The sequence below is a fragment of the Patagioenas fasciata genome, chromosome 1 (assembly GCF_037038585.1).
Source record: "Patagioenas fasciata isolate bPatFas1 chromosome 1, bPatFas1.hap1, whole genome shotgun sequence".
NCBI lineage: Eukaryota > Metazoa > Chordata > Aves > Columbiformes > Columbidae > Patagioenas > Patagioenas fasciata.
Genome location: NC_092520.1, coordinates 18,078,481 through 18,101,256, shown reverse-complemented (window position 1 = coordinate 18,101,256; position 22,776 = coordinate 18,078,481). Strand labels below are relative to the sequence as shown.

General features: G+C 39.0%; 1 protein-coding gene across 1 annotated transcript in view; it reads left to right on the top strand.

Moving 5' to 3' along the window:
• Window positions 1-21,950, top strand: part of GUCY1A2 (guanylate cyclase 1 soluble subunit alpha 2) — a 170,423-nt gene extending 148,473 nt beyond the window's left edge. The window contains exon 8 of the mRNA XM_065831745.2: window positions 3,484-21,950. Within this exon, the coding sequence (XP_065687817.2) occupies window positions 3,484-3,691 (208 nt within the window). The 3' untranslated portion in view covers window positions 3,692-21,950. The remainder of the gene's footprint in view (window positions 1-3,483) is intronic.
• The last annotated feature ends 826 nt before the right edge of the window (window positions 21,951-22,776 follow it).

Sequence of the window (22,776 nt, the reverse complement as noted above, 5' to 3'; positions counted from 1 at the left end):
AAAAGAGCTACAGCTTTTAAAAGCTTCTTCAGGGTTCCCACTAAGCATGATCCCAATTTGCATTCACACACAGACCTCCTGACCTTGAAATGCTTCTTGTTTCCACTAGGAAATAAGCATGTTTTCCATGCTGACAACTTTTTTCTTTTTTTTTTTTTTTTTAAATGAAGGAAATTAAAATGAAAAAAATAAATGGGATGATTCTCAGGCACCACCTCTTTTTGTCTGGAAGCAACAGCTTTTCCACCAGGGAAGGGAAAGAACAAGAATTTAAACAATTCTGGAAGATTTCAGGTTAGGAAGGGACGCTGTCAATGTTCATCAGCATTTAAGAAATTCTTCCTCCCCTGAAACATCAAGAAAGAAAACAAGCTGAGGGCAAGCCTTGTTCCAGAAAATTAATAGGAATGCTCGAGCAGCCTGACCTTCACAGTTTAAGCAAAAGGTGTATCCAGCCACTTGAGTGGAACCCGGAATTTTGAACCTGTGAAAAACCTACTATAAAAATATCTTTTGCAATCGTGCACTTAAGGGAAATACACAGAGTGATGGAGGAAATACAGAGATAAATGCTGTGAAATATTTTCAGACTAGTTGTTATATGCATATTCCTGAACTGCAAAGGTTGTGTAACTTCATCTTAAGCTCTATGACTATGGAACAGTCTGGGGACATTTTATGTAGAGTCTAAGCTGCCATGTAATTTCCTGAATGTGAAGGATAAATTGTGCCCTCAGACTTTCAGAACAGGCAATCTGACTTGGTCACAACAAAATGCTCTGAGAATGGCCCAGACAAACAACTAGAACTGATGCCACCACCCAGGAAACCTTCCAGACCTTCACCTTCAGCCAGAGAGGAAATGCAGAAACTGATTATGTGGCTTGACCGTCACTGACGATCTGCACTATTTGTTTTTCTTGTCAGAAGAATCTTTTTGGGTTCTTTGTACCCATGAAAAGTAAGACAAAAACCTTAGAAATGGCTGTAGATCTGGGGCACAGCCATCAACTGCTACTGCTTTCTTTTAAACATCACAAATGGCTTAAACATAGGAGGGAGGATTCCTGAAGAAAAATGTCCTCACTGATAGGCGCTGAGTATTAGCAGGTAATTTATTTCTTTAGTGTATACACAAAGCTATAAGAAATCAGATGCAATTTCTGAACCACAATCTCATTCTCAGCCTGGGAAACTGTGTGTCAGGACCAATATATTTAAGAAAGCAGAAGAACCCGTTCATTAGGAGAATGCTAACAAGAGACCATTTATGTCCTGATTGAAGTCTTTCTAATGGTATTATTACATGAACCAGCAAATATTTTTTTTCTTAAAAGTGCAAACTAAAGTAGCTAAGGTAGGATGCGATCACAAGTAGCTCCCATTAGCATTTGGTACAGATGGTTTCCTGCCGTGTTTGCTTGGGAGTTGAAATGTTACCCCAGTAGAGGCTAGCTTGACAATTTCTGAGGGTGAGAGGCTGATTCAAACAATGCACCTAATATAGGGATATGAAGTCTATCATAAGCACCACAGTAGTGGAGGAATTTCCAGAGGATGAATTAGTTAGTCATCCATCACTCCTGGCGCCTTCGATACTCTCAGACCGTTTCTTTGCAACCAAGTTACAATTCACAAAACAGGTGAAAATAAGGCCTTTAATTAATATCTTGCACTTTTGTATTGTGAGGAAAATAGTGTGAAATAGCAACTAAATTCCATGTCAGCCCTGAACTGAATCAAAAAGATACATATATTTTACAGTTTCAGACTTGTACAACTGTCATTACAATTAGATAATGTTAGGCTCTGAGAAGGAAATAATTGATTTTTAGCAAGGCCAGATGCTCCATAGTGAATAGTCATTTGGGGGAAGAACAACTGCAACAAAAGCTACAAATTTAGCTATGAAAGTTCTAATAGTTCAACTGTTGCTTGCAGAAATCTAGTTAGGGAAGCAACAAAGAGTTATTTCAGTGTATTAAGACTGTAGTTTTAAAACGCAAAATATTTGCCGCAAGCATTGCAGAGGTGAAAAGAGAGAAGCTTCTCTGTAGAGGCCTCTGCAAACTCTCACGCCATTTAGAAAAGATGACAGCGTTTGGATCATAAAATTGACAGTGTGGAAAATACATTATGACATTCAAACCACATGCTAAGCAAAGACCACCACAGAAGTTCAAAGGCAAAAACATTGTTGGATTTATAACCAACTGATTATTTAAAAACTTGGAAGAAAATGCCTTTATATTTCAATGAGCTCACACAGATTGTCTCAGACAAAACCCATGAAAAATACTCAGTAAAGGAAGTACCATTATATGTGCTAAGAATCCTGGAAAATTCTTCTGGCCCCAAGATTCATTCATTCATTCATTCATTTCCCAGAAATCAGCTTCAGAGACATTAAATAAACAAGCTATTACAAAATCTGCTGAAGCTAATAAAGTTCTTCCCACTGATGTTTTTGAGCTTCAAGTAAGACTGATTGAGAAAGAGAATAAATATCTTGGGAGGGGAAAAGATAAAGACTGCTTTCAGATATCCAAGTGCGCTCAGAATTTACCATTAGCTCAAAACTGATCTTTTCAGTGCTATGTAGGGCTGAGTAACCCTAACGTAATTTACTGGGAAAAAAGGGGAATGTGTGGAGTTATTTTACAAGTTTGACTAGTTTCAGGGAAGACACTTGGTAAAGATGTCCTAAACTTTCAAATGTAGCCAGACAGAGATTTCTCCACTATGGAGGAAGATGGCAAATGACAACAGGCCTTATAGCCAGGTCTGTGCTGTTGTACCACCTGTGTGGTCATGCCGGGAGGATGGCTTCATGGCTCCCGTGGACCTCCATCTTTTTTTGACCATAACCAGGTGGCCCAGGTTAAACCCACAGGTACTTGTGATGAATAATGTCAGACTTGATTCTGTTTTTTGTTGAAGCTGGCTTTGCAATATTTGAACCTAATTTATGAAATACAGTACTTCTGAGTATGAGAAGGGCACAAACTGACCACCCTGCTTCTACCTGTGAGAGCTCCCAAGCACTGTCACCATCATAACTACTTTCCAGCAGAAGATCTGGTGACAGTTGTAACACTGAAATGTTCATTTCTGCACAACTGACCAGACTGGAGTGTTTTAAGTGAGAAGAGTGATATGTAGTGGATAATGATCACTGTGAATTTGATTCCCTTTCTGGTACGTGATTTTCTGAATATTGACACTGGTTTTCAGAGAATGTGTTTGTTTAGGCTGTTGTTTCAGCTGATCTCAGTCAACAGAGTTCCTTGAAGCTGATGATACTAAATTGATATATATCAGCTAAGGATCCTCACTTGGAATTTTTTTAGATGTTACATAATGTTTTTAACTCATTTTTTTATTTGGGACCACATAGGATATATCTCTTGCAAAGAGGTATTTCTGGACTGTGTTGTACAGTTTTTTATATGCCTCTGTTGTTTGGTTTTGTTTTGTTTCCAGGCTTTTGAAAAAGGAAGAAAATTTTATTTTTATCCCTCGCTCCCGTGAAGAGCTTCCAGAAAACTTTCCAAAGGAAATTCCTGGGATTTGTTACTTCCTCGAGGTCAGAAGTGGTCAGAAGCCGCCAAAATCCTCCGTCACGTCTGCCAGAGTGAGAAAGGTTTCTTACAACATTGGCACCATGTTCCTCCGGGAGACCAGCCTATGAGGCCTGCTGCAGATTAAAGACTCGTCAAAAAAGCACAAGCCCAGAACTGGGTCATGACAGGGGAGTTGGAGGTCCTTTCTATTTCACTGCCTTGTTCTGAACAAGCGGTAAAAGCTCCATGTAATGTCAGGCAATAATCTTTTCAAAAGGTGGGTGACTGCTGTCAGTGAACAAAGTGAAGGTAGGGAAAACAAAAATTAAACAATGTACTTCCACTTCCAGAGGAATTTATTTCAAAAACTTCAGTCTGGCCCCTCTATGACAAACAAAACCAAACAGAAACCCCAACTTTCAAATTAGAGGTTGGTTTTGTTTTGTGCAGAAAGGATGATGGTTCTCTGTAGATTTGCACCAGCTAAGCAGAATTGAGAGTCAGTTCTGATTATGCATTCCTACATTTAATGTGTTCTTCAGTAAGGCAATGATGTTTTTTAACTTTATGAACAAACATTTCATACATATACTGTAGACCTGTTGTAACCTTCGTGGCAGGAGGAACTGTAATTCAATACAAATATTGTAGGAATTTTACCTATTTTTATACATACTTCACTTTCTGGATAATTACATTCCACATACAGTAAAGCTGAGTGAGCTTAGCTTTTCAGAAGAAGCTATTCTATATTTCATACATTATACCTATCAATCTTTATTGTTACACAAGTGGCAAGAAGTCATTTTTTGACTTTTTTGGCACTAAAAATATCGATATTTTACAGTAAAAAACACTTTGGTAAATCTCTTTACCTGATGTTTCTGCTAAGGCTTTAGATAAGCATTGTCTTACTTATATAAAATAATGTTCAGTATTTGTGTTACAGTGCTGTATGTCCAATCCTTCCAGGACAATGCAAACGAGGTATAGAAGATCAACGTATTGACAAACAGAAAAATTCTGTTCTGTGGGCCCTATTTCCCACTAAATTATCAACCAAACTGATTTTTGGGAGAAGTCTTGGACTTTTTAAAATAATTTGGTCTTGGAAAAACTTATTCTGAGGAATTCCAGCAGACACTGGAAGATCTCTGGATACTAGTTTTCCACATTTTTTTAACAGGACTTGTGCTTCTACTCCAGTTTCATTATTGGAAATCCCACCTGTTATTAATGATGCTCATCTGGAAATGTCCTCTATTGCTTGATTGGCTGAAAGGTCCCTGCTTTATCTAATGCAGACCAAAAACACACTGAAAAGAGGAAGGCAATACTTTCCCAGATTTAATGCAAACAGCAGTTCAAGGTTTAAATAAGTCCCTGTCATTTTTTTTAGAAAAGGCTAATTCTTTGCTGTTGAAAATGAGTATAGCTTTATTGTCTTCAATGAATCCAACTAGAACAAGATGTGGATCTGTCCCTGAACAGGCACATTTTCAGGCATTTTTTATTTCTCAGGTTTTTCTGTTCAGAAACAGTGGCAGTCAGTTTTCCTCTGCAGGTGAACTTCCTTTAGCATTGTACTGAAGTGGGCTGATGTTGTTCTGCTCTTGCAGATCACAAGTTAACACTTGCGCAGCGGTCCCAAAGTGACTTAGCTTTATGTGGGCCAGGTCAAAGCTCACTGAAATTAAAGATAGGACTCAGAACAGCACTAGAAGGTGTGAGAAACTCCGCATTTCTGTAATTGAGACCAGAAATTAGGGCTCAATTATGGATTTAGTAACCATAATTGAGGCACCTTTTGAAAACAAGTAAATAACTTTTGCCATGTGTCCAAATTATCCAGTTAGATCTTTCTGTGGTGGGAATGGCAGTGCTGTATTTCTCCTCTTTGGCCAGTAGCCCGTGTTAGAGTGGGAACAAGTCAGTGTGGCACTGCTAGCCTGTGCCGAACATGTTTCAGGCTTCCTTTCCACAAAGGTTTTTTGGATGAGAAAGGACTCTTCTTGAACATATACAGACTGCAGCAAGCAGAGGACATCTGAACTTATGCAGGTGTGTTGTGGTTTGTTTTTGTTTTTTTTTTTACTAACGCAAAGAGGGAAGATGCATGGGAATTAGCCCAGAAACTTACTTAAGTGGAATTTTCCTTGCTTTCTAGAGAAACACGGATGTTAAAGGTTTATTCTGTTGATATTAGGGCATCCTTGGGATTGGAGTAGTTAGTTTTTTACCTACCTTGATAAAGAAGCTCCCCAGCTCTACTGCCTACCTGGAAAATGACTTAACAAAAAAACTTTAGGTTGCAGAATTTCTATCCAAATCTCAGATCTGAGAATTTCCTGCATAGGATGACAAGTTTTATCCTATAGCAATTAGTTTGCCCATATACAGGATGTAGCATGCATTTGTTTCCTGGGAACATCAGTAAGACATGCAAGAATTGTAAATGGAGCAAAGTTCATGTTTCACCACTGGAAGAGGAATACCACTTCCTAACTAATAAAGCTGTGATATTGATGTCATTACTTAGTTCCTCAGAGTAAAAATTTTTCAAATAGCTATAAATAGACTGAGACTTCATTCTGACTTCACTGCACATCCTCGTTGTTCAGAGAGTACGAATCTCTCTGGCCAAACTCTTTTTCTCTTCTCACCAGCCATAGTCCTTTGTGAAGAGAACAAACATAGAAGTTCAAACCAAACACTTATAGCTCACTAACCTGTCTCTCACAGTTGCCAATAGGAAATGCCTAGGTTAATTCTGTGGCTGATCTTGGTAGAAATATGGAAACATTCTAATGAGAAATTATGGATAATTTCTAATTGGAGAAGCAATCTAAAAAATGTCATGATGCCACCCTCATCCTCTCAAGTGACTGTTTATTCTATAAGGAAATTTATAATCACAGAACTCAGTGCAAAATCTGAAAGTCAGTGTCAGCATCACCATGGAGACAATGACAGTGTTTGCAAATAAATCATCTAGCTCCCCAAATTAGTGTAGATTTACTGTATAAGAATGTACACGCTCTGTTTTTTATAAGCTTGTTTAAAGGTAACGTGTCCAGAACTTCAGTGCTGATGCTAAGTATTGTGTTATTTGTTTCTGTGTTGTGACAAGGGAAGTTAATAAAAAAATGTGGACTCTCTAGGGACATTTTTCTATTAGTGTGAAAAAAGTGTAAAACAAATTCTCAGCACTTTTTAACTTCGTAGTTGCATCTGCTGCCTTTAATATTAGGTGGCAAGTTTATTTTGTTAGATGCCTTTATGAAGTGTAATGAAATTTATTGTCAAGGTTGATGCTATGAAGTCAATTACATAGTAGTCAGACTCAACATTTCTTCAACAACACTTTTAGTGACAGGGAAAACTGTCATTTGCCTGGCATTGTCTTCGTAAATAAAAAGGTTCTCATAGTTTTTATAGCTTGGAATGATGAATTAGAGAGGTTAGAGGTGCTGAAATGGATCCAGAAATCACATACTATAGTTTGAATTTTTCTCTGTTATTTTCCTACCTATCAAACAGATGATCTTTTGTTCCTCCGATTAAGAATTTACACACTAGTGTTTCTTCACATAGCTGCAAGTGGCAACATCTGCTGTCTTGTGTTTCTGTATGAAACAAATTCACTCTCTCTGAAGACAGAGGGAGATGTACTGCGTATTGCCTGTACATGGCAAAGGAAGGACGATGTGAGGACCCCGGCTGGGGTCATCAGTCTGTTTGCTGCAAACTTGTTCTGTGCAGCTTCCCTCTGCTCCAGGCTCAGAGGGACCAGAGACCATCGACTGACCACAGAGGCAGACCCAGTGGCCAAGTTCTTGTACAAAAGTCAGGAAGCTTAAGTAAACAGAGGCAACAGTCATTCCTCCAGAGTACTTTTTACAGATCTTGTGCCAAATTATTTCATCCGCTTGAAGTTCCCCATCACACAGTCTCTTCTGTGATGCAGTGCGCAGAGGTCAGGAACTCAGAGTGAGAAGGAAATAGTGATGGAAGTGGTAGAGTGGTAAATAAATTTTGTTCTACATCACTCTGGTAATATCTGCCATTCAAGGACAAAAGCCACTGCACGGTGGAATTGCTGCTAAGCCAAGACTCTCAAAGTGTGGTTTTCTTGCAGGATCCCGTGGAATATTTATTTTTTAACTCCAAAGAGCCAATAGTCATTAACTGTGGTTGTGGTTTTGGCTTCACTTCTCATTCCCACATCCAGTTTCAGATCTGAATCTGTTTCAAAAGGCACTTTGGAGCCTGGAAACATGCCTCTGCAAACAGAAAACCAAAGCTTTTAAAACCTTGGAAATCTTCTATGGGAATTGCCTGTTCTGAAGCAGAAACCCTTGCAGTTGAGTCATTAGAAGGTCCTACTGCAGTTCACATGTGTGCATATGCCTTTTCACAGTGCTGTCTCCTCCTGTGCTTACAGTGTTCCCTGCCAAGCCCAGCAGAGGTATCAGGTGTATAACCACCTTTTCTCTGTTTTCCATTAACATCTTTCATTTTTATTTCTCTATAAAGCAAGCAGTGCAGAACCGTGACATGTTGCATGCATTTAAAAGTATCATAGCACTACACTGGGGCTTAAACTCTCCTAACCGATTTCAGATTCTAGATTTCTTCCTCTGAATAGATCCTTCTCCCAGATCATTTAAAAATGGGGGAAAAAAATACCACCCAAACATGCTGTGTTGAATTGCAAATGAGTATGGAACTTTCATGAGCTGTTAGGGGAAGCTGAAGTGCTGGACAGCCTTCAGATTCGTCAGCTGCCACAGACTGTCCACACGTGCATGCTTCCTGCAAACTGTCCTGTCAAGAAGTCTGTAATCCAACAGCAGCACTGCAAATTTATGACATTTTCTGGGTTTTCCTCTTCCAGTCTCAGACCACTGCCTCACCTCTGCTGAGTGCTCAGAGCTCACTCATGAGAGCTAATTCCCTGTCTTAATGTAGTCTGAGAGCCTCTGGCTTTGCTTTTGGGTTCTGGTGATCTTTTGCAAAATTATACATGTGAAATATTGGAAATAGCAACATGCTTAAATTGGCAACAAAACAAGAAGCGTAAAAAAGCTTGTCAAATTCAGAAACGGTTCCCTTTCTTCAAGATAATACGCCATTCATAGGACTTTACTGGGATGAAGGGAAGATGCTGAGTGTGCAGGAGCCTGGACAGGCAGGAGCTGATCGGCTCCTGGTGCTGCTCATGGCTCCATCACCTTGCACAATATTTCCTGCTCTTGGTCAGGCTTCCACTCTTCAAAACTTCCACTTTCCTTCCTTTAGCACCTTGTATGTGACAGAGATAGTGAGTGATTCCTGTTATTGTTCTTATTAGCATCTGCTGTTGACATGGCTGCTTAAATCTAAAGAATAACTGAGATTAAAGGGCTGATCTTACTCCTCTTTGTAGCAGAGACAAAACTGTGACAGTGACATGGCAGTCACTCACATCCTGAGAGAGGGAGAAGACCGCAGTGCAAGTCGTCACTGGTGGATTCGAGTGAAGAAGTCAGTACATTAACAGTCCATGGCATGTTTTTAACTTTTCCAAGCACTAAATTTATCCATGCAGCTAGGAGTTACTCCTTAACAGTCTTACTAATTTGCAATGCATGAGCTGCCTTACAACAAAAATCTGTAAACTATTTAACCTCATACACATGACTGATCTTTTGTGACTTGGCTATTATTCATGCATGAAAGCAAGCAAAACAGTGAAACCGGGAATGTAACAATTCAGTCATCGGTGACAGATCATTCACCTCTATAGATGCTTACTTGTTCCTGTGGCTTAGGAAGGTTGACCTCCAGTAATCTGTGGTCTGGGTTAGTATCACTGTGTCACTATAGCAACTAAATGGCCTCTGGAAAACAGCATGAGGCATCTCAGTCTGCTTCCCCGTGGGCTGGGGTTCACATCAGAGAGGCCAATGCAGTAAGTGATGCAAAGTGATGCAGCATTAACAAAAGGATCAGTGGAGACAGATGTTAAACAGGCTGTTTGCTCCAGTGATTTTAGTTTCCAAAGGCAGGGTGAGGCTGAACATGTTTTATTTTGGATAAAAAGAGAAGAGACAGGACTTCAGAGAAAGAAGGACTTCCCTGCTTTGTAGCTATCAGAGAGGCAGTGGAGTGAGAGGGCATCAAGAGGGACATGCTGGCTGCCCTGGCTGCAGCAATGCTCACTTCTGCCTTCAGCTCCTGGCACACTTCAGCTTTAGCATTCCAAGAATCAAGTTTCCTCTGAAGACTAGGGGACAAGTGAGTGCTTCAGACACTTGGCCCCTCTTCTCTAAACACAGCTTGAGGCTGCCTAAATCTGTGAGCATGCTTAACTTTCTCTGTGTCCACAGATGACAAACTTAGACTCGACATCTATTTTTTAAGATGGCCAGGAAAAGTGAGATTGATCCCACTGAATTAAGCTCTTTCCAGTCCAAGTGCTGTGTCTTAAATCTTTTAGTCTGTGCTGCTTTACACAGTTTTGCATTGGCCAAAACAAGTTGAATTAAACTAAGTGACAGAGGGATAGATAAGTATATTTCAGGGTAAATAAAGGTTGGATATGGTAGCCATAGTGACTGTCAAGAATAGAGGCTAATGCAGTTCAGGAAATCTCTTCCTTCTGTTGTCTGAACCCTTTACGTATATCAGCACTGCCAGTCACAACTCCTGGATGTTGCTAGGACTGGGATTTAGAAAAGCTTTTGAGCTTTTTGCTTCTAGCCCAATTATGCAAAACTTCTGTGCCAACTTCACCTGAACTATATGCCAGAATGCCTACAAAAACTTTATTATTGTGTAGTAAAGATGGCAATAAAATATATAAATTCTGAAGAGCAGAGAGACGGTTCTCAGTTTATCATTAACATACATTTGATGCGCTTCTGTGAATTTGCAGGCCTGAAATTAACTTTCCATTATCAGAAGGTCTCGCATTGAGCTATTTGTTTGCTAGCAATACTCTATAATGACTACTCTTGAAGCAATAAGTAAAGCTGTGCTAATCCTTCCTGTGTAGATTCTTGTACAACACCTATCATGTTAACAAACTGCCCTTTAGAAGAATGTCAAATAACAGTATAACACCCTGTCTTGTATGGTTTCTTGATGATCTTTGTGGGTCCCTTCCGACTCAGGACATTCTATGATTCTATGAGATGTGTTGCTGTAAGCATGTGAATGCTCTGGTCCACAGTGGTGATGAGGCTCGTTGCCCACCTTTATGATGTTCGGAGGGATTCTAAGGGAGAAAGAACTGCCCATCCAGATCCATTCAATTTCCTCATCTACTGAGTAAGTGTCAAACTGACTCTAAGATTTACTTTCTCATTACATCTCAGTCAAGTCTCACATACATGCAATGGTTATATGTGTAGGCATTCCTTTCCAGGAACTTCTCACAGGTCCTGCAAAATGTATAGGTAAGAAGCAACAGAGAGAAAGCATCTGAAGAAACTGAAGTATGTGTGTAGGAAAGAGCTACTGTGCGTAGATGTGCTGCTGATTCTCAGCTTGCTTGTATTTGGAAGCTGGATGACCCAGAGAGTATTCTGGGTATGATGCAAAATAGAAGGTAGTGCTGCATGTAATGTCATGAACTCTCAAGGCAATAGAATGAGTTGTAGAATCAATAATCCTCAGGATTTTAGTGGAATTTCATGAGAAGTGCACTATTTTAAGAGGAGGGAAAGTTGCTTTGTATTTAATAAGAGCTGAATCTGTTGTTGCAGAGAGAAATTGTGGGAGGAAAAGAAAGTCTAAAAATTCTAAATGCAAAATGCAAAGAAGAATGTCCCTGTATCATTTGAATTTTCTGGAGGTAGGACTCAGAATTTCTCTATGAGTTTTGATACTGAATGCAAAACTAGATGTGAAACATTACAAGTGAGATACTTTGCCAACTGGTAGAAATTTGGAGGTGATAGGAAAAATGCCCTTTAATAAGAATGTAGAAATATGATGCTTAACTAATAGCACTTTAAAAAAAGTGGGAGGTCTTCTGTTTGTAATTAAAAATTGTTCAGAAATGCCTAAACTGAAAGAAAGCTTGTATCATAACAAAAGCTTGTATCATAACACAAAGATACAAAGTCTATCGCATAATCTGCATTTCATACCATTAGTTCAGAAATAGTCCTATACATGGAGTTATCAAAAGCACATTCTATGTTTTGAGCCAGCAGTGTGCCCAGGTGGCCAAAAAGGCCAGCAGCATCCTGGCTTGTATCAGGAATGGTGTGGCCAGCAGGACTAGATTGTGCCACCATACTTGGTGCTGGTGAGGCCTCACCTGAATACTTTGTTCAGTTTTGGGCCCCTCAGCATAAGAAGGACAATGAAGTACTACAGAGAGTGCAGAGGAGGGAGACAAAGCTGGCGAGGGGTCTGGAGCACAAGTCTGATGAGGAGCATCTGAGGGAACTGGGGCTGTTCAGCCTGAAGAAAAGGAGGCTGAGGCAAGACCTTGTCATTGTCTACAACTACCTGAAAGGAGGTTGTAGCATGGAGGGTGTTGGTCTCTTCTCCCAAGTAACAAGTGATAGGACAAGAGGAAATGGCCTCAAGTTGCACCAGGGAAGGTTTAGGTTGGATATAAGGAAAAAATTCTTCACAGAGAGGGTTGTGAAGCTCTGGAACAGGCTGCCCAGGGAAGTGGTGGAGTCACCATCCCTGGAAGTGTTTAAAAGGTGTATAGACATGGCGCTTAGGGACATGGTTTACTTCTAGAGTTAGGTTATGGTTGGACTCAATGATCTTGAGGGTCTTTTCCAACTGAAACAGTTCTATGATTCAACCAACAGCTGTTTAAAGTTAAATTCAAAGAGAGCAGTATTTCACCAAGCACCTTCTGCCAAAAGACCAAGATGATCATGTTAGGTAAGACCTGGATTTAACTCAATTCATTTAGGGAGTATTAAGAGATCATGTGCACCCCAATGCAAGGCTTTAAATGCACTTCCTAAGATGTCAGCATTGTGCCTTTTAATGAAGTCTAAAGAAAGCCCAGTCTAGTCAAAATTCCCATCTCAATATATGGCATTTAGATTGCCTCTCTAGAAAACCAGCAGTTTAAGCTGAATGTCATTGATGCTGAAATATTGCTTATTATCCTTATGTCCCATTCTGCCCAAGTTGCACTGTGACCTGTTATGCTCTAGAGCACCAAGGAGTTTGGCAATTGCTGTAAGACTGAGTGAAATTCAGCTAACCTAAATTTAAGTATTTAAATATTATATTTGATCTGAGCTAGTAAAGTCAGCTCCCTCTGCAGTCAGTGCAGATACCTTGGCACCTCAAAGGACGATCATTCCTGGTTGAAGTGTTTAGGATGAGATAAATCACTGCCTCTCTCCCCCGTGACTACAGTGCAGAGGTGGAGGACTAGTTCAGATCAGCTGCCATGCTATAGGTGAGATGAATTCCACTGCTGATAACAATGAGAGGATGTAATAGGACAGAAAAGCAAATATACATGGAGGGAAACACATCAGGGGCAGGGGCCAGGCGGCAACCAGAAATTCAAAGGTTGTGGTGGTAAAATTAATAATATTTAATATTTGGGAGGTCTGGCTAAGAGATTTATCTTAACTAAAAGAATATTCCTTTCGACTAGAAGTTAACAGTCTGTGTTTCCAACTCCCCACTTCTGAGCTAAGACAGTACTGGTATACCACTCCTACAGGCTTCACCAAGAGCCATCTCTGTATTATCACCTTATTTACTGCTTGATTCCTTCTTACAACAGTGACAGTTAGCACAGTCCTACTTAAGGAGTCCATCCCTCCCAGGGATGAATACCTGGTTTTGTTAACATTGAAATGACTGATTTTCCTCACCTTTTTTTTTTCCTTTCTGAAACAGTATATAGGTCGGTCTCTGCAATCACTTGGGAAAGAACAGGGGAGCGGAGGGGGAAGTGCTGGCCAAATCTTCTCCCACTACAATCATAGTTACTGAAGCTTTTGTCTGACCCGCCCTAAATTGTACTTGTGTTATTATGCACTTGGAGCCCCCAGATTCTTTGACAGGGTGTTGTGTCAGGCTGTGAACCAGAGGCAAGTGGGAAGGACCAGGGCTGCCACTCTGCTGTACTGCTCCCATACTCCCCTCTTCCATTTGCAATTGCCATTCTGACCCTTAGACATCTGTGGCGATTTTCACCGCAGTTCTGGTTAGGGGAGCCGTGGGAAAGTCCTTCTTGGGAAGAAGCAATCGTATGCAGTCCTCCACACTGCGAACTGCCGCCCTCTCTAGAGAAAAGGAATTAGAAATAGTATTGTCCTCAAGAGCTGAGAAAACTTGCAGATTTTCCATGTACAGTAAACAGTTTCTATATTTAACAGGAAAACAAAACAGAGAGGCGAAGTTGTACAGCAGAGGCGTCTCGTCTCATACACACTGCTGTGACAATGAAATCCAAACCCTGAGGAATTGCAGGCACATTATGCTCACTTGCTTTAAAGGTCAGCTAAGAAGCTAATTTCTCAAATGGGCTCATAGCTCTGAGACAATGTAACACTAGTAATTTCTTCCAACAAACTGCAGTTGTCAGAGAAACTGGATTAGTAGCTCATGGAGCTAAAAATATGCATAGTGTGCTTGCCAGAGAAGGATGAATTCAGTAGCAGAGGTGAACACATATCAAAATATCATAACATCTGGAGAAGATGCAACAAAAAAATACTCAACTCCAAGCAAACCCATAAAATTACATCAAAAATAATCTGAATCCCTGACAGGAATGACAGGGTTTAGTCTTGATTCTGTTTTATTTACCTTCCAGATGAGTTTGCAGTTGCTGCTTTATCAACTGAATCAGTTTGGCCACAGTCCTTTCAAAGTCACATAGCTCAAGTTAGGCAGTGAAAGTCATTATGTTGAATGAAAAAGAAGGGTCTTTGGCTTAACATTTTTATCTTTGGGGGGTGGGTGGGGGCAGATAAGTTATCACTAAACTTACTCAACTGAAAAATCAAACTAAACTCCCAAAGCCCAAATCTAATACAAGAGCTACAGTGAAAGCAACTTTCCAAACCTCAGCATCTTTACTAAAAGGTGGATAATTATTTTTCCTTATATCTTACATTTGCATTTTAAAGAATTCTGTTTTATGCTGCAATTTTTCGAAGTTGTATTGCTGCTTACTTGGATGTAAAAAAATACACCCAAACACTTTTTTATTCTTTTTCAGTTATTTATTTTCCATAGCAGAGCAATTCTACCACACTGTGTATGACCTTGAAGGAACAGCAATCCACTACAGATAGGGAGCCTCAACTCAAGGTCAAGGTGAAAAGTTCTACAAGGTACAGGTTGGGTCTTAGCTGAAGGCAAGGCTGGCAGTAGTAGCATGCAGTTTGTACTATGGCTTCAGTAATTATTTTTACTTTTATATTCAGAAGCAGACCTATATGTAGCTCAGGAATAATCTTCACCACTTTCTTTATAAATTATTTCTGTAGTATGTGTATTTTCTGCACACCTTTTATAAAATCTCTGCATTTCAGATTTGAGGCATTGACAAGTGTAGGGTATAGATAATAACATGACGGAATCAAATCACTGTGAAAAATATTTGAAAAGTATTTATGCTTATAGTCTTCTAGGTATCTTATAAGCTAGAGTACTTTTTGCAGGTTCTGTTGTTATAGAAGCCTTTGGTCATCATTCTAAGAGAGGTCAGGAGTAATCTTGCTTTTGGGATTTAATTAGAATCAATACCATTTATCTGGCATTCACTGTGTACCATTATTGCTGCAATGTTAAGGTTCAGTTGTGAAACAGAAATGTCAGGATAAGCAGCACAGGCAATTATCTGCGTTGCACATCCTACACATTATGCACACATTTCATGGTGTACTTTGTATTTGATAGAACATAATATGACTGGTTAAATATGTAGAAAAATAGTTAGGAATAAAAAATACAAAATATGTGGACACCGCTGTGTCTGGTAGCTATCTTGAGATATTATGGATATACTATTACCTACTCTTTGGATTGTTCTAAACCAAATCATGCATCTTTGGCATCCGTCCTTGCTTTTGTGAGAGGCATGGTCATCATCATCCTTTTCATTGTTAAAACTCAGTTACATTAGAGCCCGGAGATTAATAACACAGGAATTCTTCAGCTGAGTATCATAAAAGATACTATTGTGGTTTGGTTTTTTTTTTCTTAATATGGTAGGCTTCACTGCTAGGGCTGACTCTACATCCCTTCTTGATTTGATTTTCACCTTTCCTAGCTTATTGAAATTCTACAGTTCCTCTTTACAGGATTCCATAGTGTTTTGAAGAGGCTGTATGTAGTCTGGTTGTGCCGTCCACTGGTGCAGCACACATGTTAATCTGTTTCAGACCACTGTCCTGGAGAGTCCTATCAATGTTTCATAGCCACAAGTAATCCCATTATTCTGCTTGCCTCTTTACTCTGTGCCTATGGCCAACTATAGAGAAGGAACTGAATGCTACTAAGATTCTTCCGGTGGTTTATGGTTGTTTCAGTGAGATAAATTCATTATTAGGATAAACTTTTGCAAAACAAGCTAGTGTTATTGGCATAAACTTGACAGCCTGAGTCCATCAAGTCATAGTTCAGTCTCTTCCCAAAGCCTTTGAGAACAAATTGAACTTTGCAGGCAATATCTCGCCTAGAAGAACTGATAAGAATTTTCCAGTTATCTGTCACTGTGATCCTAACTCTCCCATGGGATGGAAAACCCATGAAATTTGTGAAACGATGAATGGAAAATCTCATACTTTTGATACTTGTTTAAGCCTTTCTTCCGGAGCCTGCTGAAATTGTGAAACGGGTGATTTAACTGGCAGTTCATTCAGGATCATCTTCGTTTCCTCTGCAGATGACCCTTGAGGATAATTAATTTTTGATCACTTAGAGCTGTATCTTTCAACTTTTCCCTTTTATTTCAGTGTTGCCAAAGTAAAATCTGAGGGCTAATTCCTGTCTAAGATAGTCACAGACAGCTCCAGTAATAGACATACGTGAAGGTCCATTGTAAGTATGTGTAAAAAACTCGGATTGTAGGAAGATGGATGCTCACCTGAGTTCATGGTGCTCAGTTTTAGGAGTGGGAATTTTTAGTAAGAGTTATGAGCCACATATTGGTGGTCTGTCATGCAATGAGAGCAGAACAAAGAGGAGCAGTACAGTGCAGCTTCAATATCAGTTTTATGAATGCTGAGAATTGCTGCTTGTCTTGTTTCAAACTTCTCTGTTTTGCAAGATGGATAAAAATATTTGGTGCTTTTTAAGTGTGAAGACTGACCACCTCAAAGTCTGCGCTCCTGTGGAAATGGACCAGGCTCCACTGGGTGAAATGCTTTTTTTGTAGTTCATTAATATTGTTTTAGTGTATTCTATAAAGCTTCTTTGAAGAGACTTGGATTTCAATTGTTCAAGCATTCTGCACTAAGTAACAAGATTACAAGTTTGTATTATCAATAAATGATGCTTAGCATTAAAATAATATTGGCTGTCACTAAGTAATACTAGAGCTCTATCGAGGTTTAGAGCACTGTGATGTTTGTGAATTGAAGCTGTTTGTATAAAATTTCTTACAGATATGAGGATAATCTAATTAATGACAGTATTTCCGTTTTAGTAATATGCAGAGGAGTTAAGGTAGTGTCCCTAGACATTTCTGTCAACATAATGGTTAAGAAATTATAGGGCTATGTAAATATGAACATTATTTTAAAACATCAGCCTGCAATCTACTGGGAAGGGATGTGGCAGGTTAGAATTTCGCTGTGAGCCAGCACAGGCAGAAAACCTCAGCAAAGCATGGAAGCCAAGATCTTCCCACACTGAAACCATGGGAGTAATTGCAAAATTGAGTCTGGTTACTTGTCCTAGCTGTTCAGCAAAGGAATCCACTTGCCAACAGAAGCAGAGCCCATACAAAATATCACAAGCTGCATTTTTTTTTTTTTTATTGGGATTCGTTTGGCAGTCTGAGCGATCTGGAAGTTATAGTAAGTACCTCTGGTTGAAAATTACTATTTCAGTTATGATTGCTTCCCCAAGCCAACTGAATTTATTACTAACCAAAGACTTACCTACTTGAAAACAAACCAGTGAAGTTTGGTTCTGTCATTTATGTCTTTGACTGCGAGCAGCTGAAGTGCATAATGTATGTACTAGCGAGGCCTGTGTTGTGTCATTGAGCAAGAGTTATTCAAGGCCGCAGCACCAGTACAACACAGCAGAATTCAGTATTTATCCCTCTATGGAAACGTGAGTCTATGTAACATATTGGTGTGCCATATGTATAGGCCATTGGAAAATTGTGTGTACAGTGAACTACAAATGGTCTTAAAAGCTTTAACATTTGTACTGCTCTTCCTATAACAGAATGTGTATCTTGATAGCTGTGACCCTATGAGCTTATGAAGAAAAAAAATGTAAACTAAAGTTTCTTCTTGTTTCAAAATCACTGTTTTGTGAGTTACTGTGTACATAGACCTCCATACAGCGAGGGGTCCTTTTCCATGTGTTGCTGAGAAATGGGAAAGCAGATGCTGCCTGTAGATCTTGCAGGCTAGAGAGATCAGCAAATGCCTTTCCTGAATCTCCTTCTGATAAGCTGTTTCCTTTTTTCTAGCAAATGCAAACAGTGCCAATAGCCTGAGCCTTCTTTAGAAGAAACAAATTGTTTGTTCAACAGCCTTGTTCTGTTCAGCTTCTATTGATACTTTTTAATTTTCTGCTTCCTTTTGAGTAGGCTTTGATGATACGTTTCTTGCAAAGTGTAACGGAGGGCAGACAGTTTGCCTTTTTTACCCTTCCTTGTTCCAAAGCCACTGAAGGCCTCAAACAACAAGAAGAAACTTTACAAAACTCAGGCAGGCATGTTGTTAAGAGATAGCAGAAGGATAAAACAGCCTTCTAAGAGTACTCCAAATTACCTTTTAATGGCGTGCCTGCACTGTGCTGTGACTTCACATCTTGCTTTTGTACTGTGCTTTGCTGTAATGGTGTTTGTTACAATGAGGTCCTTTTAGTTTGTCCTGAAAAATTTTACTTGTTTGTCGCCATATAAGAAACATAAGGTACACTCTATAAGAAAAGCAATATACGATATACTGTACATCTATTTCAATGCCTCTAGTTTTAGGCTAGTATTCATATAAATGTTTATACTCAAAATAAAAGTTTTATTGTTCTTCACAGGGCCAAACAAAGAAGTTTTGCCTTGTCTAAATACTAACAGTTGTCTAAATACTAACAGTAACATTTATATTCAACAAATACTCTTTTCTCATGCTTCTGTTTAACTTGTGGTGGGCTCCATCCTAATCTGACTCCACATTAATGCATTTGAAAGGGAAAAGTAATGAGCTGTTTTAGTGAATGACCTTTGCACAGCACCTGATTCATAAAGATAACTAGATCCAAAATCTCATTTATGAGTTACTAGCAATCAACAAAACAACAAAAATCCCTTTGAAGTTCAGCTGTATAAGTTCTGAAGATCTTGCATTGCTTACTCAGTTTCTCAGTTTCTTGAGTCATTATAACAGACATATTTGATTAAGCCTTTGACAGGGACACTGGCACCAACCTTCATCAAGGATTGTTCTAATTTCTGCTTCCCATTTTATCTGTAAAGAATTATCTGGATTAAAAAAAAAAAAAAGTCATAAAGTCATATAGGTTTCCTTCAAGTCACTTCTCACCTTATTTGACCTAGTTATTTGGTGGGTAGCTCACATTAATTATTTTATTGTCATATTAATAACACAATATACAGAAAAAGGTTTCTCTAGGGAAACTCCATAGAATAACATTTTGTTCCTAATTGTGACCAGGATACCTCTGTTACATATTTTAGAGCTAAATCACTGAAGAGTTGATCAAAGAAAACAGAATATTAAGATAAATCCTGAAATTTTACACACAGGAAACGTGTGTACTTAGTTAAAAAAATGGTACAGCTCAGTCATAGTGTCAGGTGTACCAGACACCATCCACAGTCTATTTATTATTATTCTCTCATCCTTTAAAATGGGGAAAAAAAAAAAAAGTTGGTGTCTTTTTATTATTTGAGTTCTCAGATGCTGAGACTGCATGAAACAATATGTTGCAAACTTGCCTTCCCATGTTACCACATGAAAGAGTAGCTGCTTCATCGCTTTTGTGATAGATTTTTCTGTCTGTCTGGAATTTTCTTTATGCCTCTTCAACCATGTGTATACCTCCAATTGGACCACCCAGTGTCTGGAAGTCCTGGATAAAAGGCCACACTTAACATGTTGCAGAACAATTCTGTATCCCAGGTGAGAAGAGTTTTGTAAGGATACGTTGGCTTTACTGATACGGGCAGACCAACTTTGAAAGTGCACTGGACTCGTCGCACTCCATAGAGGTGATGTGTAGAGGCACAACACATGCTGGTATTTTGCTCAGGTAGTGCAGACATATGGTCATGCATTGCAGTCTGCTAAAAATAGTAAGGAAAAACATGGAAGTTGCAGCATTTGGAATTTCAGATGTTAGCAGGAGTACATGATTGGCACTACTTACTCCGCTGTTTCATGAAATTTCTTTGGAACAATAAAAAAAGAAGAAAAAAAAAAAAGAGGAGTGAGGGGGATTGTGAGGTTGAACTAATTTGTCAGCTTCATGTTCTCTTAAACCTTCTCCTTTGCCATTGCCACATGTGGAGCTAACACCATTGAAATACAGTGGTCAACACTGGTCACCCTTCTCCTATGAATGGTATCTGAGTTTCCATAGGTAAATTTTATACTGAGTAGCTATAATACTGCCATGGGGCAGGAGGTTACTGTCCTTTTTAGTAACCACTGTTTAAAGATCCATTGCTGAAATGGTCAATACCCAAATGCCCTGCTGGGACTTGGCAGGTAGGGTTCACTTTCTACCAAGGTTTTGTGATAGGAACTTTGAATGTTATTGTGAATCAGGACTGATCTGTGGCGGTCCTAAGTCTTCACAAATAAAGCTGATTTTTACAGCACAGTCAAAACCTTTGTCTGTGCTACCGTGCCCAAAGCATGATGTTCTGAACAATTGCAGACTTCCTGCCTCCTGAAAACCCTTGCAAAGTGAAACCATATGACTCTTCCTATGGCTAATGGGAGTCTTTGTTTGGGCTAGAAGTCTGCAGAGAGCATTGAAACCATATTCCACACTCCTTGCTGTACAAAACCATCAGTGGTCCGGTTCTGCAAGTGTTATATTTGCTGGGTAACGCTCAGTCTGTAAATGGAACCGTAGTCTGGCACGTTGATATGTAACACATTCCATGTAGGAACAAGACAGCACTTTCCCCCGACCTGCATTTGGGTTTAAAGCTTAGTTACATGGGCCATAGGCTGCAGTCCTGCGTGTGCTAAAGTCACCAGGTACCTTAAAGGACGTGGGGGTCTCGTGCAGTTTGCTGTGGCCAGGGCTTCTGCAAACATCGTGGGCAAGGCCGGCGGGACTGGGGCCGTACCTCATCAGGTGGTTGTGGATGGGAGTCACACACCCCGTATCTAATGCAGCATTTTGGATATATGAGGACTTATTTTTCCATACCTGCTACACACATTCCTACATATTTTATGAATCAGGTCTGTGATCAATGTTTTGAACAATTTGTTTTCTGCGGTTTCATGGGGTTACTATCTCCTCAGTTTGCAATGTAAATAATATTGTACATCTGCTATTTTATGATACAAATGCCATGTGAATTGCTTATTTTTAAAATGTTATAGCTCTGTTCTGATTTATTTACAATGCCATCTTACAGTATTGTTTAATATACAATGTATCTGTATGGCATGAAGTAAATTGCTTATATTTTACAATGTTAAATATTTTATTTTTGTTTTCTACAATGACTACATTTCATCCTATGCAGTTTCTTAAATGTTTCTTAAGTGGCTCATTATGTCTGGAAATATTGCTTCCTCTCCAGTAGCGCAGGCATAAGAACCAGTATTCCTGATCAAAATCAGCAGATATATCATCTAGCTATTTCAGATTAGAAATATATGTACAAATATGTAAGCATTTATAGTTAATCAGAACATCTACTGTATCTCCCTTGCTTTTCATGTAATGATACATTTTAATCATTTTGTACACTTTTTATTTGTAATTATTGTGAGTCATACACAGTGTAAATAACATTTCATTATGCAAGATTTCTAGGTATTCAAGATTACAAAAGAGGTGAATTTGTATATGAAAATAAATTGACAGTAGATTCGAATGACATAAAATAAGGTTGTGATGACTATGTTCTATTTATACTATTAATTTCCAAATTGTCTGCCCTTTAATGTCCAGCCAGTTATTTGCAGTATATTTACATCAATAAATCATGCAAAAGTCTATTGGAAGTCATGATGAATCATTGAAATTTTTTATTTTTCTCTTGACAGCTTATCTATGAATAGCAGAATTAAGGTACACTAAAACATAATTCAGTTGAAACAGTCCAGAAAGTCAATGAAGATACTTGTGGAAAAGAACCTCTTTTCACTCCTAACTCTCAAACCTCACTTTATAGCGCAAGTCCAAAGATATCGTTAAACAATAAACTAGTAAAATATGTTACAACGAAATGATAGATACTTAAATACACATTGTGTGTATCCCTTGATGTGTAAGCTTTGTTTTTCATGGACATTTCCATGTTGAAACCTTCCTAAATCCTTTCTTTTTTACTGAACTTTAGGAGTTTTGAGGCATAGCTGCTTAAGAAAATTTAACAGATTGCTGGAAAGAAAATGTCTGGTTTGGGTGATACTATAACAGCTAATTTATTCCAGTTCACTTCTCCATGCTGTAGAACAACAGAACAGAACCAGATTTCAATCCTGGAGAACCAAGTTTGAAAATACAATGAAATATTGACACTGGCTCATTGCTATCAATGCAAGAACAAAGGAAGTTGGCATGCTATAACATCATCAGCCTTTCAAATCCTGCTGGTGTTGCCCATTTTTTCATCCCTCCTTCATCTTTTCTATAATCCCCAACTGAGAATATGACTCATTCTGCTCTGCTGTTTTTTACAGAAGACCATTAACTGGAATGGGTTGCAGTATTTTTCTGTGGAATGTGTTACTGGGAGAAAACAGAATTTCAATTAATTCAGAATTTTGACAGAGTAGTTTCATTCTGATATTTCAGTACTGAATGTTCTTGGCTTCTG